The sequence below is a fragment of the Sinocyclocheilus grahami genome, unplaced genomic scaffold (genome assembly GCF_001515645.1).
Source record: "Sinocyclocheilus grahami isolate Dianchi unplaced genomic scaffold, SAMN03320097.WGS_v1.1 scaffold750.1, whole genome shotgun sequence".
In the NCBI taxonomy this organism is placed as follows: Eukaryota; Metazoa; Chordata; class Actinopteri; order Cypriniformes; family Cyprinidae; genus Sinocyclocheilus; species Sinocyclocheilus grahami.
In genome coordinates this window covers 286606-314459 of record NW_015505929.1, presented here as the reverse complement: position 1 = coordinate 314459, position 27854 = coordinate 286606, and the positions used below count along the sequence as shown (strand labels likewise).

Here is a 27854-nt window from a genome sequence, read left to right as displayed (position 1 = left end):
TTCCAGTTATTAATAATTCTAATATTTTATAAGCTTGTTTCCTCATGGGGACCAAAAAATGTAACATGTTTGGATTTTGCCATCTTTGTGGGGACATTTTGTCCCCATAATGTAGGGTTTAGCAGGACCACACACACACTTACTCTTTATTACTACTATCCACATTTCAGAAGTCATCAAAAAGTTAAGTTTTTCTGAAAAAATTCAGGCATTTATGCATAAGCCCACAGATCAAGTGTCATAAGAAGTAAATACAAAACATTTGACTGTTGGTTGTTAGTTTATATACTTATATAACACCCCATTCCAGTTATTAATAATTCTAATATTTTATAAGCTTGTTTCCTCATGGGGACCAAAAAATGTAACATGTTTGGATTTTGCCATCTTTGTGGGGACATTTTGTCCCCATAATATAGGGTTTAGCAGGACCACACACACACACTTACTCTTTATTACTACTATCCACATTTCAGAAGTCATCAAAAAGTTAAGTTTTTCTGAAAAAATTCAGGCATTTAAGTATAAGCCCACAGATCAAGTTACATAAGAAGTAAATACAAAACATTTGACTGTTGGTTGTTAGTTTATATACTTATCTAACAACCTATTCCAGTTATTAATAAGTGGATAATTTTTTTTCTCAGTTCTATTCATTACAAGGTGTTATCAGTTAATACATCTTTCATTAGATTCATATATAAAATGCCCATTTCTATAGACTACCTGTTTATTCCTTGCAGTTATTAATAATTCTAATATTTTATAAGCTTGTTTCCTCATGGGGACCAAAAAATGTAACATGTTTGGATTTTGCCATCTTTGTGGGGACATTTTGTCCCCATAATATAGGGTTTAGCAGGACCACACACACACACTTACTCTTTATTACTACTATCCACATTTCAGAAGTCATCAAAAAGTTAAGTTTTTCTGAAAAAATTCAGGCATTTAAGTATAAGCCCACAGATCAAGTTACATAAGAAGTAAATACAAAACATTTGACTGTTGGTTGTTAGTTTATATACTTATCTAACAACCTATTCCAGTTATTAATAAGTGGATACTTTTTTTTCTCAGTTCTATTCATTACAAGGTGTTATCAGTTAATACATCTTTCATTAGATTCATATATAAAATGCCCATTTCTATAGACTACCTGTTTATTCCTTAAATGAAATGAAACAACTCCTCAGTTTCAATCATACACTGAATGCTTTAATTGATCTGAAATAAGATACAAAAAACGTTGTGATTTTAACAGACTAAATTTCTAGTTCTACTCGACCTCCGTTCACATACGGCTTTTTTGAGGAGGGATTTGAAAGCAAGTCAGAAACACTCTCAATAATATTTAGCATCTGTTCCAAAGCCCACCACTTAGTCTGTGCTCTAATAACTCAATCTTGTCAGTCCTATACTTCAGTTTACAGTAGCAACATTTATTACAAGATCAGGTATCACTCATAACGTAATTCAAGCCTCAGATCAGGTATCACTCATAACAGCATCAGAGTACTACAGTAGCACTGATCTTGGCTCAGAGTCCTACCCTGTCTGTAGTGGTTTTATCTACAATCCCAGATCAGCAAGCGTTCTCTGAAACGTCACCCATACATTACATGGATTATTTTTCTTTCAGCAGTATCATCTCATAAAAATAAAAACTTTGCTGTGGGAATCACTGCTTTTTGTGAAATTAATAAATTCAGTCTCTCAGAAATAACTTGTGAAAATAAAAATACATTAAACTCACTATTCTTTCAAACCAAGTTCTGGTAAAAAGTAAACCTTGTACAATAATATTTTAGTTTAATGAATTAGGTCTTTGACCTAAATTACAAACATCACACCTGCTACACTCGTTTCATGCAGATCTTCCAAACCCACGTCACTGCATCTGAAGCTCTTTTAGACAAACACTATCTGTGATCTACACATGATTTGAGGGTCAGCAAACCTGCACAATATATGAGAATCACAACCACACTGGACTGTCCAAGCGCACACCAAACAAAGCTGCACTGATCGGTTCCGTTAAGGCTTGCACGATTAATTTCCTGTTTAGCCATGAAAAGGTACCAAGTTGCACATTGAAAACAATGGGTGACAAAAAGAGAAATTTAAATGAAGTGTAAAACCATAAAGGTACTGCGAATTCAGGGGGATTAAGAGTCAAGAAGAAACTTCTAGAGTTTATTTGCAAACCATTAGTGTCATTATTTCACTCTTTTTTTTACTTATTGATAGAACTCATTTTCTTCTTGGTCATTCAGCTACTCTGACACTCTCACTCTTCATCCCCTGTATTTCCTAAGTTACACATGGCTAGAGAGATTGGGCAACTGAATCATGGTCCATGGGCCTTCAATTTGTTGACAAAACTGCTCACTAACTAAAGAGATGCTCTAGGTGAATTGGAGTACATTGGTAGAAAACATTTATCGCTTATTCAGCATAGCCAGTAATACAATGGTGACGCAGTGGGTTAAGACACCATTGTGAAAAGGTCTCAAAAAATGGGAGTACAGAAGTCACAGAAAACATGCTTTTCCTTGCTCAGTCTATATCTATTACCATCAAGTTGGTCACATTGAACAGTTTTCGCCAAAGTCACTCCAGCTGCGACAGACCACAGATCTACAACAGTTCATTTGTTGGGTAGGGGCTGTGTGGTGACCATCATTGCTGATCGGCTGGGCTGTTTGTCTTCCTCAAACGCAGCACGCTCTGCCGACCCGTGACGTGAAATTCTGATCGCAGAAAATCAGTCTGAGTGACTCTGTGTGGTTTTGGGTGAAGATCCAAAGAGGAACGTTGTGAAGAAACAACTACTGAAATTGTAGCTGCAGTGAAGGAAGTGTTACAAAGCACTTCTGGAGATGATAAATATTAATGGAGAACTATGACAAGAAGTGGGCTTGTTTGGGGGAAAGGGCGGGTCTTATCGTATTAAAGGGCGGGGCTAAACAGGAGGGACAAGTCACTGATCGGGTGATTAGTACCAGCAGTTGGTCTCTCTGGTTCATCTCATCTTTCTCCGCCGGAGAAGACGAGCGTTTCGTCATCGATCCGCAGCTGACGAGTGTTTCTCCTCTATTTCTCATTTAGTTGGTTCATAAAAATGATCATAATGTTTATAGACTAGCGTATTAAGTTAAATCTACAGTTATATCCCTATATACCTCAAAATGCTGAGATTTTAATATTTTTTTAATTACTTTTTTTTTTTGTAAAAAAAAAAAGGGTAACTGCACACAGGGCAGCTTTGAGCCTGAGGCTGGACTGCAGGGTGAGCGATACAGTGGCCACACGGTGTTGACACACTAACAATGTTTAGTTCTCCTTCTTGGCCTCTGTGTTGCCGTAGCTGGATCCGGTCTTCTTCACTTCGGTTACACCAATGAGCCGACGGACTGCTACAGAAGCTGCAGAGAGAGAAACAGTGACAAGGAAGTCACATCAGTTGTGGGATAATGATATACACAACTCATTAACTGATGCCATGACATATAAACATTTGTGCAGGAATTTATCAAATCTGAGAATTTAGAGTTTTAATCTTATGCTCTTCTGAATAGGGTATATTCACCTCTTGCACTTAACAAATGCAGTTTACTTTCATGTTTTGGCACACATTAAATAGTAAAGCTATTTACTAGTTAAAGGTATTTCTTTTTGTGCCATACTCAAACATGGCAAAACCATCCAATCAATGAATGGTTAGGAGAGAAGGTAAATAAAAAAATAAACATAATAATCGTACAATCATAAAAACAACCAAGGACACACAGATGAATCTCAATTACTGCTAGACAAAAGCAAACAATATTTATAATTTAGAGGACAATTTAGATAATTTTTTTTTTTTTTTATGCATTACTTCAAACTAGTGATGCACGTTCATTTTGGCAACAATAACAACAAAAATCATGGTTTCAGCCAGCAGTTTTCAGAGGGCTAAAACTATTGCCCAAAAACATCACTTAGATCTTCTCCAATGGCACGTTTTGTTTAATCAATACAACATGGATAACATGGATAAGTGGATGTACTTTACCATGAACAAAACTTATGCTAAAGCAATACGAAAAAAATTTGTTTGCATGAAATACTGAATATATAATACAACTGGTTTACTTTATCACCTGAGAATACAACACTCTGAACAGCAGACAGAGTTCAATTACCCAAACTCAATTTTCTGTTTTTTTTCGTTTTCAGCTCATTTAGAAAAAAAGATTGTAAACTTTAAATGTGTATTTGTGCTAAAAGCTAATTTTGTAATGTTAAATGTACACAACCACACAGATCTCTATGCTAACATATATGGATAAATATCCCTTGTAATCTACATGAATAAGCTACAAAAACTTGAGAAAAACACTATGAGAGCACATGAATAAAACAACGACTGACCAACAATGAGGAAGATCATAAAGCCAATGATGAGAAGGGGAGAACCACTGACAAACACATCCCAGGCAAAGTTAATAAGCGGAGAAAGCAGGAGAGTAGCCCAAAACAGGAAGTTCAGAAGTGTCCAAACGCGACGTTTGGTTTTGATGGTGGGGCCGGGGAAACGGCCTTCTTTCTCATAGTGTTCTTGTAACGCATCCTTGAAAGACAGAGACGTGGGATGAATTGCAGCACACATCAATGCAATGAATCAGATGCAAAATAAAGCAATAACAATTCAACTCAAAAAACACAGTTCAAATAAAGCCTGAGCTTCATACCTTCTCTTGGTAGAGCTTGTGTAACCAGTGAGCACACTCCTTCTCATCATCAGGAATCTCCTCCACAGGAAAGCGCCTGTGGACAGAACAGTGAGAGGTCAGGGCAGCACAAGACACACTCCAATAGAGGGCGCTGTAACAGCATGCAGCAGAAGAGGTGCTAAACTAGGTACAGTTACAATCTTAATCCAAATATTTAAGGAGATCTCAGGTCAGCAATAAGACACAAAACACTCAAAAGCTTGTGAATGAGAACTTGGACACTCACAAGTTCACAATTAAAATCTCATATCAGATTTTGGAAGTACAGCAGCTAATGAAAATATAGTGAACTTCAGCTCTGTGACTCACCTGATGCTCAGGTCTGCTTTGTATTTCTTCCCGTTAACGATGCCCAGCAGGGTCGGGTTCTGCTTGTCTTTGAAGTTCAGCGTGACATCGTACACAGCTTTCACTGTTGAAACAGAACAAATACATTTTGATGTTATGGAATGAAATGTTTGAATGTTGCAACAAATACAACGTACAGAACTTAAATGGATAGTTCACCCAAAAATGAAACTTCTGTCTTCGTTTACTCATACTGATGTCATTCATCCTCGTGCTTTTGTTTATGCAATGGAAGTCAATTGCTCAAGCTACCAAGATTCTTCAGAATATCTGTATTTACGTTCCAAAGAAGAAAGTCATACGGGTTTAACTTCACAAGGGTGAGTAAATGATGACAGAACTTTCATTTTTGGGTGAACTATCCTTTTTTTAAATATAATACATAATAAAGTGAATGAGTCGCATGGACCACTTTTGCAGAGCTTTTGCATCCTTTCTGAAGCTTTAATACTTCAGTCCCTATTCACAATAATTGAATGGATAAATGGGACCAAAATATTCTTGAAAAAATCTGATGTGTTCCAAAGAAGAAATTAAGTCAGCCAAACAAAGTTTGGAATGACATTATAGCAAGCAAATAATGACAATTTGTTTTTGGGACAACTCCTAAAGTAAATAATGTTTCTAATGTAATGAAAGATTCAGAGCACCAGATATAATTCATGTCAGGATAAGAGGGGAAGAAGCTCAATAGAGTATGAATTGAGCATAATTGGCATGAAAATCAGGATGATGGAAAGCAGATGAAACATTCATGATGGCCCATCTGCAGTCAAATCAAGTTCACGAGTCCATTTCAGTCACCTCATTAGAGGAAAGAACAATCCTGAAACAAGCAATCTGCAAGTGATGTCCTATAAAACTAATTACTGCTGAATTATAAAGAACACAATCACAATTCTAGACATGCATCACCAGTGTTGGGGAAAGTTACTTTTAAAAGTAATGCATTACAATATTGCGTTACTCCATAAAAAGTAACTAATTACGTTACTTAGTTACTTTTTAAATATGAGCAGGGCTTGATTGCTTTTAATATAAGTAGTTCTGTTTATAGCAAATGTAAATTCACGTCTGTACTTCAGCAATAAAAACAATGAAGCACAATTGTTAGTTTATCTAAAGTCATTTTTGCTTATTAGTATGGTTGAACTGGATCATCAAAGGTCAGCAGCAAAGACATTGGTTAATAAAATGGGATTAGATACATTTGTGTTATTTAACATTTAATTATTGCAGGTTTGAGCCATATTCTGAGTTTTAATTCATTTTGATGAATACTAAATCAGTTTTTTTTGCGAGTGGGATGAATTAATGCACATTCACATTTAGTCTAGAACTACAGTAACATCATGTTCACACAGCGCACACAACTCCTCTGTACTTCCGATTTCTCCCAATATGGGGACAGGAGACTTGTCAGTCAATAAATGGGAAAAAGTAACTGGCATTACTTTTTTGAAAAAGTAACTCGGATATTTTCTTGTAAATTAAAAAGTAATGCATTACTTTACTAGTTACTTGAAAAAAGTAATCTGATTACGTAACTCGCATTACTTGTAATGTGTTACCCCCTAACACTGTGCATCACACATAAAGAATTGTAATAAGCATCATATTGTGACATGCATAGTGATAATATCATATTGTTTCATACCTAAATAGAGAGACACACTCCAAAATAATATCGGACCACAATGGCTTGTTTTATTTACACAATTTAAAAGTTTGGGGTAAGTCAAATTATATTTTTATATTATTTTTCAGCATCTAATTGATCAAAAGTGATAGTAAAGATTTAGAATGGTACAAAGAATCTGTTTAAATAAGCTTGACAATAAAGTATCACAAAAACAGCAACATAAGTGTTTTTAAAACTGATAATATTAAGAAATGTTTCTTAAGAAACAAAGGATCATGTGACACTGAAGACTGGAGTAAAGATGCTGAAAATTCAGCATCGCCATCTCAAGAATAAATCGCACTTTAAATTTTTTTTATATTATATTAATATTGAAAATAACTATTTTAAATTGTAATATTTCACTACATTACTGTATTGTAATTTTGATGAAACAAATGCAGTCTTGGTAATCATAAGAGACTTATTTTAAAAAAAATCTATACCTAAAACAGTCTAAACTCACAGCCTATATTTAGACAGCAGGTGACAGACGGAAGAGTCTCTCGACCACTGAGGTGGTAAATGTGTTGGGATTTTCTTATGGCAACGTGTCAAAAAGTATTCTGGGAACATGCGAATTCTAGGAAGAACATTAGTTATCACCATAACCACTAGCAGCATCATGTTGTGGATAACTGCACTCTGTCTAGGGTCACTGATAAGTGGGCACTTGGACATTATTATTAGACACCAGGCTGGTGGAAATCCAAAAAAGCATCATGAATAGGGCCAGCTTATGGGTTTGGACCACTCACATTTTCTTGACTCCTGTCCATCACCCACCCAGGAAGCAACGTTTGCCTCTTTTAACAGGGTAACACACAGCAGCTCTGTGACGGTGATGGAGTGTGTGGAAACGTTTATCTGACCTGTTCCCTTGAGGCATTGCAGTGTAGTGGTGAATCCTTTGGTGCGGGGCAGCAGGTGGTACTTCAGTTTTGGAAGGCCCTTACTCTCAGCCACCTGCATGCTTATCTGATGTTTCTTTTCCGTAAATCTCGTTCCTTCACAGTACAGCAGGAACTGCCACACACACACACACACCAGAGGATTGTAACTCCCGGGTCAGTGTTAAACACAGTAATCCTATCACTTTGTAATCGCTGCCTCTTGTTGCCAACGGAAACTTCCAATCGGAGCACGTCATAAGTGACCTCACCGCTGGAGCTACATGCCTGACTAGTAACACTGACCCACATCCAAATAATATAATGATAGAATAAATAAACTCAAACTAAACAAGAATGACCAAAACACTTTACTACATTAACAGCAGGTGAAACTTATTTCACACCAGATGAAACAGGTTTACTTATTTATCTACAGCTTCAATACATTAAAATGATTAGCAAATAACAATAATAAAAAAATATGAATTAAGACATGACTTTGATTATCACATGCCTCAGTAAATATATGTTACTACAGATTATAGTGGTACGAGGTCACAAATTATTAATTCAGAATGTTTTTACAATCTTTAAAATAAATGTTTTTTTGTGAATTTGAGTATGAGGAAAAAAATACTTATATATATATATATATATATATATATATATAAATAAAAAATTTTCCCAGTCTTTGTGCCTTGGTTAAATGTGTCAAAGCACCTTTACTTAGCTTGGATTGCCGTTTGTGTGTATATGTTGCTCAAAAGTAAGAAAAGTAACACCAAGCTCCAAATGCAAATTGAGTTGGAGTAGTTTTATTAGGGACGGCAATATTACATACTTTCAAACTGTAAAAAAGGATAATCCGCCAAAAACTACAATAAAAAACATTTATCCCAACTGCACATAAAGGAAAAAGACTGAACTACTGGTTAACCAAAATCTGCCTATTACGAATTTAATAGTTCTGAACCATTACAGAACATTTGCATGGGTTTAGAGATTTACAAGGTGGATTTGAGGTTGTGGTTAGCCCTACATTTGACAGCAACAATTCATCAAATACTCATATCACCATGGTAAACAGAAAAAGCTTAAGTCATTCCTAAAGCTCTGCTTGATTATCAGGTCATTAGATCATCCTAATCACTCAGTGTACTCACCCACATGTATTCTGGGTAATCTCGGAGACGGTTCAGCCCACTGAAGACGGTTTCTCTGTCCTCCTCCCACTTCCGCTTGCAGAAAACAATTTCCAGGAAGTACCACGTCCAGCCGATCAGAGGAACTTTCAGCAGTTCGTGTTTAGCCAGAACCTTAGAACTCTGGATGAGAAAAATCAAAATAAAGAGAGGATAGAAAATGCAAAAAAGAGAGAGGATAGAGAAGAATTCAAATCATCCACTCAATCAAAACAAATAAATTCAACATCAGAACTGATCCAAGTTTATTAACTACAAAACAAAAATGGATGGTGACAAAGCAGTTTTTGTTACTGTTAACTATAACTTTTGAAAATCATTATTTTATTTAAATAAAATCTAAACAAAAAGTAGAAAGGTTACCTTGAAAACTAAGTGTAAAAATGTGTTATTTAATTGAATTTAAGTTATTTATTTGAAAAACAAATAAAGTACATTGAATTACTAAAATTATTAAACCTGAAATAAAAGCCAAATAGAAATATGATTTTTTTTTAAAGTACATAAATTTACTACAACTAAAATTAAAAATACAAAAAAATACAAATAAAGCCAATTCAAAATTTTAATAAATAGATATAAAAAATATAAATAATTAAAATAAATAACACTGCAAAAAGCATAATCTGGCCAATACAGGTGTCTATACAAGAGATGGCTGATATTTTATATAACAGAATTATGCTCTTTCATGAATGGAATTTCAGCCAAAATGTAATTATAAAACACTGATGCACTGCGATATCCAATACTAGTTTCACTTATGTGCACGCAAGTACTTTTTCAGTTTTATTTACTGACAAGTACTGATGGCAAACATCTCCATATATTTAAATAGCATAATTTCACCCAGTATCCATGTGCGACATGATTTTTGTTCTTCAGAAGAGTATCTTAGCCACTTTCTAATATCCTTCGTGTGCAGAATGCTTTTTGCATCAAGTGCACAATTTTCTCTTGAGGAAGCTACATCAAAGAAGCTAGTCACATTTATCAGCTTCCATTTTAGTTTGGATGCTTTTAATGTACTCAAGTTGAGAGTGATTGAGCGCACAAGGTTGAGACACACAACTGTCACGCCTCAAAGCTCAAAACACCATCCTTCACAACTTCACTACGGTGTCTTCACTGCTTGTCTTCCGTCTCTCACCCCCAGTACGCCGTATCTCTCACACATGGTCCAGCCACACAGGAAGTCGATCTCATAGTTATGGTTGAGGATGATGATGACGTGCTCTTTACCGAACTTATCCACCGTGGCCTGATCGGTGTACAGCGTGCACTCTGTGCCAGACCACCATTCTAACAGCATCACCAGCTCTGTTAAGAAAGCAGTAGAAAAGTGTCAAGCAGGTATTATGACGCCAGATGCATTAGGACGATCTAGATCATGACAAGCGCCATGCAAATTGTTGAATCAATTGCTTCTGCTTATTTAACGCATCTGCTAAATGAATAAAGGTAAATGTAAATGCAAATAAATTTGAATTGGATGTTGTAAATTGCTTAACACAGAAAAAGTTGAGTGTCATCCTCAGCATGTCAGAATTAAATTTCTCTAATTTTTTAATACGGGCTGGCAATTATAGAAAACATGGGACGCCTAAAGAAAAGTTTAAATCACTAATTTTTGTGGTTTTATTTTCTAGCAATAATCATTTTATACAATTTTCTTATTAAACAAAAATAAATGCACAGGAATAGAAATCACATAATAGAAAAAGAGGAAAGTTTAAAAAGACTTTTCATGTAAATTTTATGTTAGATAACAGTCGATCACTTGATCTGACACCAGAAAGCATGATATTTGTATGCATTATGCATATGTAACATGCAAGACTAGTCTGTGCATGTGACGTTTAGTACAAACACCATGTCTCATAAATTTTGCATTACAACAATAATGACTTCTTGTCCAGTAACCTGCAATGCACAACTCATGAAGGCAAATAAATAAATGCAACATTAAGATTCCTTACATAATACTTAAGTTATATAACAAATGTTTAAAGACATTTAATGATATCCATTCACAAATGCTTTATATATTACAATAATAGTTACCTATCTTTGGAATAAATTCACTTAAAAGTAAACATTCATTAACAAGGTAAACAAAGTACTTGCTATACAGGTCTATAAAAGCATATTCAGAAACTTGATAAGTGAGCTGAGGACAAACAAACGACTCACGGCTCCATAGCGAGTAGGAGAGTCTGGTGTTGATCTTGCGGTACAGCTGTTTGTTGATGGGCCACAGCACACAGGTACACAGCTGGATGAAGTTGATAATGAGGCCGCTCACCACGAACACAAAGCCAATCAAGAGCTGCAGGACGAACAGGCTCTTCAGCCACGCCACCACACCCATGACTGAGAGCCCTTCCACACACACACACACACACACACACTGCTGGAAGACAAGAGAGACAGAGGAGACGCCAAATTAAAAGCAGCCTACAGGCTGACTCATGCATATGATATTATGCTTTATTTACATTACACTAGAGGTCCTTCAAACCCATGGGGGATAGAAAGACCTCCTGTTACATAATGTATAAAACTGAGTGGGAGTGAGTACGATATTAATGTACTGACAACTTTGTTAAGATGCATGTATGGCAAAGCCATTGAAATAATTCTGCACAAAGCAAATTTTTTTGTTTTTTTTGTTTACATTTTTGCAAAAAAAAAAATTCTCACAGAAATGACATGGACTGATCAGACAACTATTACAAATGTATATACAATAGTGCTCTAATTTGATTGGACAAGAAGATTTTGCATATAACAGCATTAAAACTAGTGTTAAAAAAAAAACTAAAAAATATCACCAAAACAATAAACCTTCCTTACGAGCTACAGTATGAAACTTTATCTATCTATCTATCTATATATATGCGCACAAATATTATACTAGTTTATTAAAAATAAGCCAACTGTTAGCAAATTAGTGTTATTTACACAAGTAAATTTTAGTCATATTTGGAAGTTGCTAACTGCTAATTTAGGACACTGACAGAAATATTTCTGTTTTGTTAGTCCAACTGTCTGTTTGCGCTATTATAGACTTTCAAAGCAAAAATATGCAACCAAATTATTTAGTTGACAAAGCAAAAATAAACAACACTGGTCATTGTGTCAGTTATGCAAAATATATTAACATATAAACGCAATATCAAGCTTGAATTCACTATGAATATCTGCAAATAAGTGTTGATCGACATTAGTAGTAGCATTTGCATTATGTAATTAGTACCAGTCAATCCTGTTGAATTCGTGTATCATTCGATCATTCGTTTTTTGATTTAATATTGAAAGTAGAAAAATTAGAAAACGGCTCCTTTTTTGTTTTTTTCCAAAAAACGAAAAACTAAAATTCAGCTTAAATTTTCGTTTTTTGTTCATGGGTGGAAAAATGAATAAACAGCTTGAATATTCGATTTCTACACGTAGGCGGGAATTAAACGCCCCTTTCTGCTGATTGGTCAGCCGAAGATCAAACCGTGCCATCATCAGTTCTTCCGCAGTATCACGCAGCAGAATAATAGTCCTCTGCTGCTGCAGTTGTATGGATTCTTAAGCATTTATTGCAACTACATTTAATCTTTTTTCATCAAACAAACAGGCTAATGAATAGCTCGACACAACTCATACTGGGGCAGAGTCTAGACAGGGCTTTCTTCTGTGTAGATATAAATTCTATTCTTTGCATCAGCTGGGCATGGCAGGGTATGATAGGACAGCTGTCATAGCCTACCCTGCTCACCCAGTAAGTCGGTTTGTTTGTTAATTAATTAGTTTGTTTCAAAATAAATATTTTAAACACTAAGACAAAAAAGAAAGAATAATAAATTGGCTTGGGTATATATAGGCCTATGTTCATGCAAGAAGTGTCATTCTGACTGACAACCGGAGAACAACAGATATTAAACAGCCTGCTGTTAAGAGTTATATAATGTAGTCTTGTGCTTTATTAAAATTGATTATAATTGATATCTCAAAAGGATATGCAACTTGTGCGCGGCGTGAGCTGCTGCGCACTCGCACTGCAATGCAAGAGTTTCATAAAATATAATAACTTGCCATTTCAGTTTGTTTCTCACCAAACCCTCAGTATGCCTTCAGAATGCTTGGAATATACGCCACGAGATGTATAGGATTATTTTACGACAGATATGCATCCGCTTCAAAAAAAAAAAAAAAAAAAGTCACCATTCTCTGCCATTCAATTGGCAAGTGCTAGCAGGACATTTTTGTGTTAAGTAATAAGCCTTAAGAACAACAAAGGGGCGTTTAATTCCCGCCCACGTGTAGAAATCGAATATTCATTGAACGAAAAACGAAAATTTAAGCTGAATTCTTGTTTTTAGTTTTTTGGAAAAAAGCAAACAAAACTAAAAAGGAGCCGTTTTCTCATTTTTCTACTTTCAATATTAAATAAAAAAAACGAATGATCAAATGATACACTGATTCTGTTGCCCTCTGATGTTCATGTTTAATATGTTCCAACATATCATTTCAGTTATCAAACTTAATATCATGAAAGTTTAACTCACCACAGCGCGTTCGTCTCTACAACCCTCTTTTACACGGCCCTTCACTTAGTACCACCGACCTAAGAGAAAAAGAGACAGAGTGCATTTAGAGAATTCATGACGGCCCGAGCCATAAACACAACAGTCACCAGCAACACATTTAGTCCTGTATTTTAACTTTCACATCTTGCTCCAAGATACACAAATCCACTGTAAAGTAGTCACGAGTTCATGACCCTTAGGCACCAAAAATTCCACATGCACCAGAACTGCACACAGACATACAGCTGCACTACACACATGCCGTGCACAAACACACACCCTCTCACCCAGTTGGAGGAACTCCAAACACCTCCAATTTCCCTCTCTCTCTTGCATGCATTGACCGCCTCATTTTTGCAACCCCTTTCCTCCCAACTGCATATCTTGCTCCATTATTATATAGCAGCACCTCAACATGACTTGTCATGCACAAAAATCCTACTCTGAAAGACACAGTATCACACAAACACTCTCATTGGATCTGAAGGTCTCTCGTTTCAAATTGATTTTTGAAAGCTTACCAGACTTTAATCTCCCAGCACCACTTAATCCGATAACAAGACAACAACTGCAAGTGAAAGACTGGATTAAAACTCTAACAAAATGAGTGCCTCAGCAAATTTATTTGCCAAATAATCTTTTAAAGCACTGCTAAACCAAATGCAAAGAGAGGACTGAAGGCTCAGTGCTTCCTTGCAGTTTAATCTGATACTCAGGATTAGGCCTGTCACGATAACAACTTTTTGTTGTGCGATATATTGCCTCAGAAATAATTGCGATAAGTGATATTATTGTCATTTTAAAGACCATTTTATGCCACTGAATATATAATCATAATGTAAGAAGGCCTACACACTTCCGAATGACAACTAACTTTTAATTTTTAAGAATATTTAGATCATGGAAATTAAGTATCAAAATACTAGATATCTTAAAATACCTGAATAAATAGTAAATAAACATTTTCTAACAAAAAGTGAAAAGTAGAAAAAAAGAAAAAATGCACAAAGAACTTGTATGGAGATTTTTCCATCTACAGATTTTTCCCTGACCTTCTTTTCTCTGTAAATTAAGGGTGCACACTATTGCTGAAAAACACAATCACTACTTAGCAGTCAGATGTCCGTATGCACAAAGGCACAGATCCCTAAACGAGACCATTTCTGCAGATGAAACTTTTTTTGTAGAAGTATTTTTTAAAATTTTAACAAGCACCTCATGACTACACGTTATGTACGAGAAGCTGCAAAAAACACAGGTGCAAGTGGAATGTATAAAATATGGTGGCATTAATTTTGAAGTAAATATAATGGGCGATATATTGTCACCAAAAATTATTGAGGTCATGTACATATATTGCGCGATAAGTCAATATATTGATTATTGCGACAGGCCTACTCAGGATGAAGTTCCCAAACTACTCCAACTCGCCGTCTGGTAACCTGCAGGAGGCCCGTCTGACCCCATCAATACTATAATTTTCTCAGTTATTATGTGTCGGCTCTGATAACAAAGTTCAGTTCAGTCAACCATCCTACTACACTGATATCATTTAAACATTCGTTCTGATGCTTATTTATTTATAACCTACCTCTACCTTGATGCACATACTGCACGATGCATGATAAACCAAATTAACTGCAAATGCTTTCTCATTGTTCTCACCTACAGAAAAATGAAACTTGACCACACAAAATTCACACAGACTGACCTCAGTATCACGTCAACAAGTTTTGCACAGGCAAGCAACACTCACAATTTCTTAAGAAAATGTAATAATCCAGCTATTCTAACTACTGTAATACTTCTAAGCAATCAGCTAGTCAATGATTCCTGTGAATTAGCATTTATCATAAGAGCAAATGTGCCAAATGTGCTGCCTTTTGAAATAAACACAAAACAATCGTGTTACAGCATGGGGGCAGCTAGAAACCAGTGAGTAAAAGTTTAAACCGACAAAGTTTTGGTTCCTCTACAAACACATCAGCCAAGACAAACAGAACACAAACGGCACTAACCTTAGATGAAGATCCACAGGCAGTGTATAAGTTAACTGTGACTTTGGAGTGGACAGAGACAGAACGAAGGATGAAAAATGAGAGAGGGTGGGAAAGGAAAGAGTTGAACTCTGTCCTCCTATCCACCACTGCACAAACTGAAGTCAACTTTGGAACCTTACCAAAGTGTGTGTGTGTGTGTGTCTGAGATCAAGGGAATGGCAGAGTGCTCTGAATGCCAAAACTCCCTATGAAAATTCGTGTGCTGCACTAGGTGTGTGAGGGGGAGTGTGTCTGCACATTCTGAGGGATCACCTGATCAACTTGTTGGAGCAGAGTATTTTCTCAGTCATAAGAAATATGAGCAAAAGTAGACTTATACACTAGGCTTGCCGTGATAGACGGTGTTGACGGTAATACCACTGTTAAGCCGCAAAACAGGTGTCATCACTTGCCCACCGTGGCACCGACCCCCACCGTCGTTTTGATTTTTTGTAGTAGCCTAATAAAAATAATTTAGTTCAATAAAAGAACAGACACTACAATTAAAAACTGAACGCGGCTGCTCAATGCAGCATGCCAAACGACAGTCGCATCACAGATCAGATTTCATTTCTCCAGTGAGGAGAGTGAGTCGAGCTGACTGACAAGAAGAGTGAGGTGAGACAGACAAGACGATCGCGGATGATTTAGTTTCGAAACGAAATGCAAAAGTGCCTGTTTGGCAATATTCTGGATTTTGAAAAGCCTATTGAGTTTATCTAAGGTGATTTTGGAAGTTTAAAACATTTGTTTCTTATTTAATGTGATTTTTTACTTTATTTAAACTTTATTTTATTTGACATCAAGGTGTATGCCGTGCCTCCAAGCTTTCTTACTCGTTGTGCTAAGAAACATTCTATGTTTCTTATTTATTTGGTTTATATATATATATATATATAACACGTTTACTTGGGTATACAAAACTGGAAATAGGCCATTTAATCTTTATGTAAGTTATTTGTTATTTTATATTAGTCATAGCTTGCCCTATAGCATGGTGTATTTTTATTTGTTTTGTTAATAAAAGTTCTGTGTTTTATATATAGGCTAAAGTGAGTTTGACGTTGTATTTTGTTGTTGCATTCAAGCAAAAGATGCCGAACTGCCACTAATTCGAAAGTGAAAGTAAAATGTGCACGGCGCTTTTAAGCAATTTAAAAGCGAAGGAAAGCGAGGAAAAGAGGGAAAATTAAAACGAACAATTGCTTTACACTGAATTGCCGCTATTTGAAAGTGAAAGTAAAATGTGCACGCCACTTTTACAAGCTATTTAAAAGCAAAGCAAAGCAAAGCGAGAAAAAGAGGGAACGCCCCCGCCCCCGCCCCCGCGGTGATACCGGTATTGTCACACGTCGATTAACCGGTGGGAAAATTTCCTCACCGTCACAACCCTATGATACACTTCACACATTTCACTTTCTCCACCAAATCATATGTACTACAGACCCCTAGTGGTCCACCAATATATAGCCGATGTTGATATTTCAGCTCTTTTTAAATGATTGGCTTCTGCAGATAAGTTTTCCAGTTTGCCCGATGTGTTTGTGAGAGTGGGACTTTAATTGTGACAGCGCTGAGAATGTCAGCACCCGAGCACACAAAACTCCCATTCTCTGTCTTTATTAGTTTATTGCCTCTGTTTAAATTAATAAATTATACAGAACTGATAAACAGGGAAAGTAAACAGTGTACTAGGGATGTAACGATGCACCCTGAGCCAGTTGAAAACGTGATGATTCGAATCGGTTGAGATGTTAAATGAATTGTGATACAATTGGGGGTAGGAGTTCATATGAATGTATCTTTGAGGGGAACTGACTGTCTTTAGAAGAGTTTAGATGGCATTTTCTTTTCACCTTGCCTCTGTATAATGCATATTAAAGCAGTGTTCATAACCACAGTGCTGCTTTGTTCAAAGCGGCAACCAAGGAAACGTGATATTGCCGCTGTTCAATAAGCTCTACCTGCTGTCAGACAGTGAATTTGAGTTCTCATTCAGCTCATCTGCTGTTGTTGCTTTGTGCAGATTAGTTTTGTGCAACTATATTCAGGGGCGCCACTATGGTTTCTGAGCCCCTGAACATCATTGAATCTGGCCCCCGCCGTGGTAAAAAAAAAACAAACAAAATTTTTTTTTAAACAAATAAAAAAAGGCGTCCCGGGCCCCCTCTCCCTCGCCGGGCCCTTGGAATCGTCCAAACCTTCCCCTCCATTACGGTGCCCCTGAATATACTACATAAAACGTAAGTCAGAGCATTCTGTTTTTGCTTCAAATTTTGAAATTGTGCAACGTAATTTAGATTGAAAACTGTTAATTCTCGTGATTAAATGGAAAGAGCACAGGCAAAACCCGTTTATTTATATGAAGAGTAGGGTTGTGACGGTGAGGAAATTTTCCCACCGGTTAATCGACGTGTGACAACACCGATAATACCGGTATCACCGCGGGGGCGTGGCATTCCCCCTTTTCTTCACTTTCCTTCGCTTTTAAATAGCTTGTAAAAGCGGTATGCTTATTTTACTTTCACTTTCAAATAGCGGCAATTCGGAGTAAAGCAATTGTTTGTTTTTAGTTCGTTTGAATTTTCCCTCTTTTCCTCGCTTTCCTTCGCTTTTAAATAGCTTAAAAGCGCCGTTCGCATCTTACTTTCACTTTTGAATTAGCGGCAGTTCAGCATCAATTGCTTGAATGCAACAACAAAATACGTCAAACTCACTTTAGCGTGTATATATATAAACATATAACTTTTATTAACAAAACAATTAAAAATGCACCATGCTATAGGGCAAGCTATGCCTAATATAAAATAACAAATAACTTGCATAAAGTTTAATAGGTATACAAAACTGGAATTAAGTAAACATGTATAATATATAACCAAATAAATAAGAAACGTAGAACGTTTATTAGCAAAACGAATGTCAAAAAATAAATAAATGACAGTTTAAATAAAGTAAAAATCAGCAAACAATGTGGAACCAATTAAATAAGAAACGAATGTTTAAAAAAAAAAAAAACTTCCAAAATCAGCTTAGATAAACGGCAAAAGTCAACAGGCTTTTCAAAATCCAAAATATCGCCAAACAGGCGCTTTTGCATTTCGTTTCGAAACTAAATCATCCGCGAGCGTCTTGTCTGTCTCACCTCACTCTTCTTGTCAGTCAGCTCGACTCACTCTCCTCACTGGAGAAATTAAATCTGATCTGTGATGCGACTGTTGTTTGACATGCTGCATTGAGCAGCCACGTTCAGTTTTTAACAGTTTTTACAGTTTTTATTACTATAAAAAAATCAAAACGACGGTGGGGGTCGGTGACGCGGTGGGCAAGTGACGTAACCGGTGTTGCGGCTTAACACCGGTATCACAGTCAACCGCGGCAAGCCTACTGAAGAGATTTCTTTTCTTGCGTTTATTTGATTTGGGGTTTGTTTTAAAATTTCAATTTAGTTTTTATTTGACATAGCCTATTTCAATTTCACAAAGAAATGTGCAGCATTTTATTTTTCAATAATAAAAGGACACCTTTTCATTAATAATTTGTCAAATTACTAATAATGTGACATTGTGTCATATTGCCCACCCCTATTGCATCGTGAGTTGAGTGAATAGTTACATCCCTAGAGTGAACAAACATATGATATAATCTATATTTAGTAACAGAAAGGCAAACGCTTCACTACTTTTTCATCTACCGTCAGCAATCAGCAAATTCACATTTATATCATCAATTTGTCAAATTCAGCTGTGAGATCTTGTGTTCATTTGTAGCCTGCATAAAAATGAGTGTGCTTCACAGTCTGCATGACTGACAAACTTTGAATCCTTGATTTCAAGCTATACTGCACTAGGCTATATGTAGTCAGCCACTATATCTTATTTACAGTGTGCTGTATGTGAAATTAGCTCTAGCTTGTCTTTATTTGAAAAAAATGATTCCCAGCATGTTAACTGCCTTTTTTGTATTCATTCATATTTAATACTTTCTTGCGAAACTAATATAACTGACCGATTACAGAATCAAGAAACTGCCATCTAAATTAAATGAAGAGTTAATTTGTTGTATGCCCTTGTTGCCATTTTCATACAATGAAATTGAAGGAGGGGAAAGAAAAAAACAGATCACCATAAACATGGTCCATAAAACTTGTGCAACTTGTTCTTCTCAGTCATATGTCTTGAGTATTATGTTTGATCAAGTATGTGAATGTCCAGTTTCTCATACAGAGGTATCAAATAGGGTCACAAAGCTCAAAGGTGTATCAATTAAGATGATATTAATGCAATATGCCAAAAACACCCTAGATACATGTAAGTTTATATCTGTTTGACTTGTTACTCATTCACTTTTTGGTAGCATGACAACTACACCGATAGGGTGGGGGATTAGACATGGAGGGATCAACCAGCTTAAGGCCGGGACACACCAAGCCGACTTCAAAGAACTAGCGGCGACGAAAGCCGACGGTGTTGTCGCCTCACGTCGGACCAAAAAGCTGCGCTCGAATACACCGCACGGACTACAGCCGACGGCAAACTAACACGTGCGGTCGACCGTCGGCTTGGTGTGTCCCGGCCTTTAAGGCGTCAGTTTGCCTGATTCAACATGTTGAATCGGCATCGGGGCCGTCAGTGCGAGTGAGAGCTCTGATTGAATGTTCAGTTTAGCAAACGAGTCAGTGCCCGAGAATTAAAGCGAAAGTGACGAAAACAAGCGCGTAAAATGAAGGTGGTACAGACAGATGGCTGTTTAAATGTTACGTGATCTTTCCCAATCATTCTAATAGGCCTACGCAAATGTTTTCATAAAACATAAGCCGCTTAAAATGATTAAAGTTATCAACGTTAATGATATTCAAAATGGTAAGCAAGCGCTGCTTTGTTTACGTTTCGTATATATCTGCATTTCGGTTTCTCCTTTTGAAATGACGAATATATAGCCTACTATTGATAGCTGCTGATATAGATCGTTAATTCCTCTCACGCATGCGCAGAACGCACGTGTTAGTTTGCCGTCGGCTGTAGTCTGTGCAGTGTTCAAGTGCAGCTTTTTGGTCCGACGCTGCCGACGTGAGGCGACAACACCGTCGGCTTTCGTCGCCTCTAGTTCTTTGAAGTCGGCTTGGTGTGTCCCGGCCTTTAGGAGTTAACAGCTGTCTGGCCTGCACCATCAGACAGCCTGGGGCCATCTTTTTCCAAGATGGACCAAAATGTACCTCTAAAAAAGGTTAAACAAAAAGCTTCAACCTTGCAGGATGCAAAAGAAAACTGAGAAACCACAGTGTAACAATACCTAAAAAAAATACACAAAGGAGGAAGTTAGGTTGTGCTTCAGATGGTAACACTTCCACGGCAGATCAATTTTCAGATAGACTTCAGCTAACAATTTGGTATCAGCTTGTTTGACTCTCTGTGAAGCTTTAAAGCGAAGAATATACAGGCAAAAAAACTGAGACACTGTGTGACCTTTCAGTCGTTATAGAGACAACTGTGCAACAGGTGGTCACCATAGTGCCCTAAACACCCACAAACATGGCATGCATGCAAATAACTACAAATGAACAAATTAAAGTCTTACACCGTGTCCTAACTACACACGATGCAACGCCGTGACACGCGATAAAAGGTACCTTTTCCATGTTAATCAGAGGTTTTGTCCTAACTAGCCTTAGAAACGGTTTCTATTTCCGCGACGTTGCGGCTGGAACAACAACATACAAACTATATAACAGTGATATGCAGGTACTGATTATGTGCGCTATTCAATGTTAACGTGTCTAATGTGAGTTTGAATATCATTTTGTGTGACCGTTATAGCCATACTGAAAGCAACAATAGATAGTTTACCTCAGATCTCGAAAATAAATTAAATCAAAGATGTAGCCTACGTTAAAACTGTGAACTCACTGCGAACCAACAAGTGTATTCCATGACAAAGATGGTATCAGTCACGCAGTATGTACATTTAATGATGTTAAAAAGTTTTAATATTTATGAATTAAATTATAAACTTATCCATTTCGTTGCGAGTGCAGTGCGCTTCCACAGAGAGCCCGCCCACACACGCTTCTGATTGGCTGTGATATTTGATTGATTCGGTCACATTGCATCTGGTGTGGACACCCAAATTGTAGTTAGGACACGGTGTTAGGCATGGAGTATCTCATTTGACCTTTGCCTGTGCCAAATCTAATAATCTTTACATAAGCAGCAGGTGGCCCAATCAATCTACTGTTGGACTTTAGCCAGACTCACCAGTAGGCGTAGTAGGCCACTGCCATGACCACTAACGCCCCACAGATCCCTGTGAAGATCATCACAGCCCCCTGGTTCAGCATCTTTGCTTCTGGTGATGGGCCTTCAAAGCAGAACAATTATGAAATTAGCCTCCTCTGGTTTCGTTCAAAAATGGACAGGCGGTTCTGTTCTTGACAAGCTTGGAGACAGATGAAATTTAAATGCTGAAAGTGCTCCTGAAAATCCTTGGCAAAGAAAGCCTTTTAAAAAATTGAACGAGGTACCAGGTCTCGCTTTGGCTACAGCGACATGCTAATGCTAATCCCACAGAAGGAGAGCACTTTTATGATGATGTAAGCAGAAACAAAACTAGATCCCATAAAGGCGGCGGCACTCAAAGCCAGTGGACGTAAAAAAGGACAGTCTTCCAATGCTGAACTCCAACTGGATGCTGTTACCAACTGCTAACCCAAATTCCAAGCACAGTTCGAGTTGGCGAATCCTTAACAAGATGCAGCAGTCCAACAGCACAATGTGGACATAGCGGCAACCTTCCGTTAAGCCAGAGAGAGCAGTTCTCAGCATCCTGTGTTCCCTCCTCTTCTCTAATCTCCTCTGGATTAGATTACCGATGATTAGCACTCTGGAGCAGCACCCTGGATAAGTCACATCAAATTTACATCAACTTCAAGCGATTGAGCTAAGTGGGACGGGACAGTGGTGACTTCCTTTAGCCACCAGGAGGAGCCTTTAGGGTCAAGCCCACTCTCTAGCATTTAAATGATCTTGTACAAGGAGGCATGATATGTTTCGGTAGTGATTCTGGAGACTTGTGGGTGCTGTAGCATGCTTGACAAGCTTCTACATGGCCTTGCTGTAGATCTGTGAACTTGTTCTTGGCATTCAAGGTCGACAAGGCCCTAAGTCCAGTTTAGATGAGGTGGTGACAGAGAAGATGAGGCAGGTTGTGGCCCAAAGCCATGAATGCACAACTGCAATACTGGCATAAACGGAGAACACAATGTGCCACAGGCCTACATCACACAACAGCGCTTCCTTTTTTTATTTGTTCTGCTTCTGTTGCTCACTTCATCTCATTATTTCTTCTAGCTTCTTTTCATCTTTCATCGTTTGTTTGTCATAAGTTTGTGTGATGAGACATTTTGTTGCTGTACTGTATCAATGGGAAAACCCTTGCAGAGAGTACATGTATTCTTGAATGTGCAATGTCCTGTGTACAGCTGTGCTAATGTGCCTTCTTCAACACTTTGTAAAGCCATCTCCCGATAAGGTGTGTAGCATAAAACCTATACATTATGAGCCATATGAGACCAAAGCAGCTTACTGGACTGCAGCTGAGGTCAATGTCTAAATCTATAATCTAATCAGGATCTTACACATACAAACAAACAAACACTTCTAAGTATTCTTTAAACAGCCGTTTAAACAAACTAAGATATTATCATTACAAATTTCATCCATCAAAAATGTTCCTTCATCTCTGCATTTCCCCAAACAAAGATAAATAATCTTCTGTACATACATTTATATCCTTAGTTTGAAAAGCATTTTTTTTCTTTGCAAGAGCTTCCCCTTTGATACGGACTCTAATAAATACATAATGGAAAATGTCAGTTATCTTTGCTACTGTGTCTCAGAAAATTCTACACACTTCCAAGTCTCATCAAAAATACATACAAAAAATTAACATTAACAACAGACAGGGCTTGTGCTTTGGTTAAGTCTCCAGCTTTGACAGACTTAATGAACATCATTACAAGGGACTCAGTGGTCAATAATTCTCAGTGGGCCAGTGCTCAGTGTGTTTTCAGTCCTAGTACACCAGGGGTCTCACACATAGGCTAAACCTTGTACAAGTACAAAAACATATGCCAAATAGCACTGTGACAAGTGGGGACGGGGCAGAGAGCCGTGGGAACGGAGCGAGGCCGGTGGAGTAATTGATAATGAGCGACACCTGCACCACTCACCGGTCTCGAGTCCCACGGAGGAGCTCCGGAAGGATAAAAGGGAGGAGTGACGACAGTGAAAGACGAGAGAGGACCAGACCTGGAGTTTATTTCGTGTTTTGGTTTCGTTTGTGCGCGACAATCGTCCGCGAGGGGCTGTCACACTATTTTGTGTTTGTTTATTTTATTAAAGTTTCTTTGAATGTTCGCCGGTTCCCACCTCCTTCTTCCCATGACTACGAACTGTGTTGCAAGCACCTACACATTAGCATTAATAAACAGACAAACAAACCTGTTACCTGACCATGCATATGCTCACTTTGGCAACCAATTTTTCAGCTACAGAGCCTAACTACTGAACTGAAATGAATGCTGCAAAAAGGGCTTTCAATAATTTCCAAATCCATGCTGGAAGGTGACATTTAATTTCTAGATAAGTTTCCATCCTACCACCAGAATACAGTGTCTGCATTCTTTTGGAAGTCATGCTTTGATTGGCTTAAAAAGTGAAATACAAAAACAAAAACACAAACCTGTGCACTTAACATCTGAATATTAATGAATGAATTACAAATCCCATAATGCACTGTGAACAACAATAGTCAGTCGTGATGATAAACTAAAAAAAAAAAAAAAAAAGTAAAAAAAATCACATGGATGGACTTGCACCTTCTACAAAAGCATACATTCAACAGCCTTGTAGCATCTGGACCAATCAGACACGCAATTATTTGTTATACTTAATAGGGCTGTGCGATATGACGATATGTATCGGATGGACGCAATAAAAAGTCTATCGTTTCATATTATGCTCTATCGTTTATTTCATGGTGTCGCAAAATACATTGTTTACGGTAATACTTTTTCATCATTTGGATGACTGCGATCTTTACACGCCACAATGGGGTGTGAAGCGGAGACAGAACCAGGTGGAGAACGACCAGCCAGGACAAAACGAGGAGCTCGTTCCTAAACGAGGGACTACATCTGTAGCATGGACACACGTTTTTAAGCACTGCGGTTTTAAAACAACCGATTTTTAAGCCTTTGAAACACAAACAACAGAGCAATATGCGTGCGCCATCTCTGCTTCTGTGTGAGAGGAGTGCACATTTTTTTGCCGCCTTATTGGCTTTGAATGATTACATAAACACTTATATGCATCAGAATCCCCGTCTTTCCAAGTATCCTCATAAACATAGTGATTTAGGTCTTAAAGGGGTCATATGATGCGATTAAAATTTTTCCTTTCTCTTTGGAGTGTTACAAGCTCTTGGTGCATAAATAAGATCTGTAAAGTTGCAAAGACTAAAGTCTCAAATCCAAAGAGATATTCTTTATAAAAGTTAAGAGTCAACCACGCTTACCTAAAACGGCTCGTTCTAACACGCCCCACATACCTACGTCATGATGTGTGAAGATTTGCATAATGCCTCCCAAATGTTCACGCAAAGAACGAAGGCGTAACTTCGATTCTCGCTGTAGTATTGTTGTTACCTTGTGTTTCGTTGTGAATGCGAAACTACTTTGTTTGGCCTTCCAAAAGAGGACGATATCTGCTTCGTCATGCCTAGAGCTGATCCGTGCTGGTCGCTGAGGAAATACATCAACTTCGCTGTGGATCGCCAGATCGGCTTTCACTGTGGACGAAGTGGAGTCCAGCCCGGGGTCGCCACATGTGGTTGCCGCAAGCCCTCCCGCCACCACTCACTCTAGCCGCCGGCCTCCACTCACTCTAGCCCGCCGTGTGTGACTCTGTGTTTCGTTGTGAAAGCGAAACTACTTTGTTTGGCCTTCCAAAAGAGGACACGACTAGAAATCAGTGGTTAAGTTGTATTTACAACACTGTTCCAGAACACTTCAACCCAAATATTCCGATGTGTGCAGCGCATTTTATGGAGGACTGTTTCCTGATCCTGGGAGAGTAGACTACAATGCCGGCTGTTCTGACTCCCAGACTGTAAGTACGTTTTTTATATTTAAAGAATTTGAGCAGTGTAGAGTAGCGTTTGTAGTTTGTCATTTCTCCGATCACAAATACAGACATGGTTTTATGTTTACGCGGCGCAATGCAATGCAATGCATAAAAAGACAGTATACAGTGGGGAAAAAAAGTATTTAGTCAGCCACCAGTTGTGCAAGTTCTCCCACTTAAAAAGATGAGAGAGGCCTGTAATTTTCATCATAGGTATACCTCAACTATGAGAGACAAAATGAGAAAAAAAATCCAGAAAATCACATTGTAGGATTTTTAAAGAATTTATTTGCAAATTATGGTGGAAAATAAGTATTTGGTCAATAACAAAATTTAATCTCAATACTTTGTTATATACCCTTTGGTGGCAATGACAGAGGTCAAACGTTTGCTGTAAGTCTTCACAAGGTTTTCACACACTGTTGCTGGTATTTTGGCCCATTCCTCCATGCAGATCTCATATAGAGCAGTAATGTTTTGGGGATGTCGCTGGGCAACACGGATTTTCAACTCCCGCCAAAGATTTTCTATGGGGTTGAGATCTGGAGACTGGCTAGGCCACTCCAGGACCTTGAAATGCTTCTTACGAAGCCACTCCTTCGTTGCCCGGGCGGTGTGTTTGGGATCATTGTCATGCTGAAAGACCCAGCCACATTTCATCTTCAATGCCCTTGCTGATGGAAGGAGGTTTTCACTCAAAATCTCACGATACATGGCCCCATTCATTCTTTCGTTTACACGGATCAGTCGTCCTGGTCCCTTTGCAGAAAAACAGCCCCAAAGCATGATATTTCCACCCCCATGCTTCACAGTAGGTATGGTGTTCTTTGGATGCAACTCAGCATTCTTTCTCCTCCAAACACGACAAGTTGAGTTTTTACCAAAAAGTTCTATTTTGGTTTCATCTGACCATATGACATTCTCCCAATCCTCTTCTGGATCATCCAAATGCTCTCCAGCAAACTTCAGACGGGCCTGGACATGTACTGGCTTAAGCAGGGGGACACATCTGGCACTGCAGGATTTGAGTCCCTGGCAGCGCAGTGTGTTACTGATGTAGCCTTTGTTACTTTGGTCCCAGCTCTCTGCAGGTCATTCACTAGGTCCCCCCGTGTGGTTCTGGGATTTTTGCTCACAGTTCTTGTGATCATTTTGACCCCACAGGGTGAGATCTTGCGTGGAGCCCCAGATCAAGGGAGATTATCAGTGGTCTTGTATGTCTTCCATTTTCTAATAAGTGCTCCCACAGTTGATTTCTTCACACCAAGCTGCTAACCTATTGCAGATTCAGTCTTCCCAGCCTGGTGCAAGTCTACAATTTTGTTTCTGGTGTCCTTTGACAGCTCTTTGGTCTTGGCCATGGTGGAGTTTGGAGTGTGACTGTTTGAGGTTGTGGACAGGTGTCTTTTATACTGACAACGAATTCAAACAGATGCCATTAATACAGGTAACCAGTGGAGGACAGAGGAGCCTCTTAAAGAAGAAGTTACAGGTCTGTGAGAGCCAGAAATCTTGCTTGTTTGTAGGTGACCAAATACTTATTTTACCGAGGAATTTACCAATAAATTCTTTAAAAATCCTACAATGTGATTTTCTAGACTTTTTTTCTCATTTTGTCTCTCATAGTTAAGGTATACCTATGATGAAAATTACAGGCCTCTCTCATCTTTTTAAGTGGGAGAACATGCACAATTGGTGGCTGACTAAATACTTTTTGCCCCACTGTATCTGTTGATGTGGAAAAAAAATAGGCAACAATTTCAAAATTTCATCAGGGTTCAAGAAAAATTAATTAATTAATTTAAAAAAACTTTGCTGGCCCATTCGATTCAGTTTAAATTGTACATTGCCACAAAAAATGCTAAATGCAAATTTTTAGCAAATGTCTTTTAATATGTGCCAGAACAAATATCTATTTTCCATTAAATATTACGCTATATTTACAACATCAAATTGACAAAAAAATGATTTTAATGTGGATGAGCTACAGTATAAATTCATAAAATTTAAAATGTAGTCTTAATGCAGCAGTTATAGTCTCACACTGACCCTGTGAGATTTTTTGTTATTAGCATTGTGTTGTAAGCCTACATCTAGCATCTTGATGAGCATAATTTGTTCTGTAAGGGGGTTGGGGGGGGGGGGGGGG

The 27854-nt window shown here is 37.8% G+C and overlaps 1 protein-coding gene across 4 annotated transcripts in view; it reads right to left on the bottom strand.

The window, feature by feature from the left end:
* Positions 1–3216: 3216 nt before the first annotated feature.
* Positions 3217–27854, bottom strand: part of agpat3 (1-acylglycerol-3-phosphate O-acyltransferase 3) — a 48727-nt gene continuing 24089 nt past the window's right edge. Inside the window, exons 1-10 of one of the 4 annotated variants that reach the window (XM_016245298.1) lie at positions 21779–22355; positions 13465–13523; positions 11099–11318; positions 10056–10225; positions 8867–9028; positions 7683–7836; positions 5091–5193; positions 4740–4815; positions 4420–4618; positions 3217–3428 (exon numbers count right to left, since the gene is read on the bottom strand). In XM_016245298.1, coding sequence (XP_016100784.1) covers positions 3337–3428; positions 4420–4618; positions 4740–4815; positions 5091–5193; positions 7683–7836; positions 8867–9028; positions 10056–10225; positions 11099–11276 — 1134 coding nt within the window. In that variant the 5' untranslated portion in view covers positions 11277–11318; positions 13465–13523; positions 21779–22355 and the 3' untranslated portion in view covers positions 3217–3336. Of the gene's footprint in view, positions 3429–4419; positions 4619–4739; positions 4816–5090; positions 5194–7682; positions 7837–8866; positions 9029–10055; positions 10226–11098; positions 11319–13464; positions 13524–15076; positions 15158–15503; positions 15945–21778; positions 22356–27854 lie in introns of those variants that run through there. The other 3 variants (XM_016245301.1, XM_016245302.1, XM_016245299.1) reach the window with 3 other exon arrangements.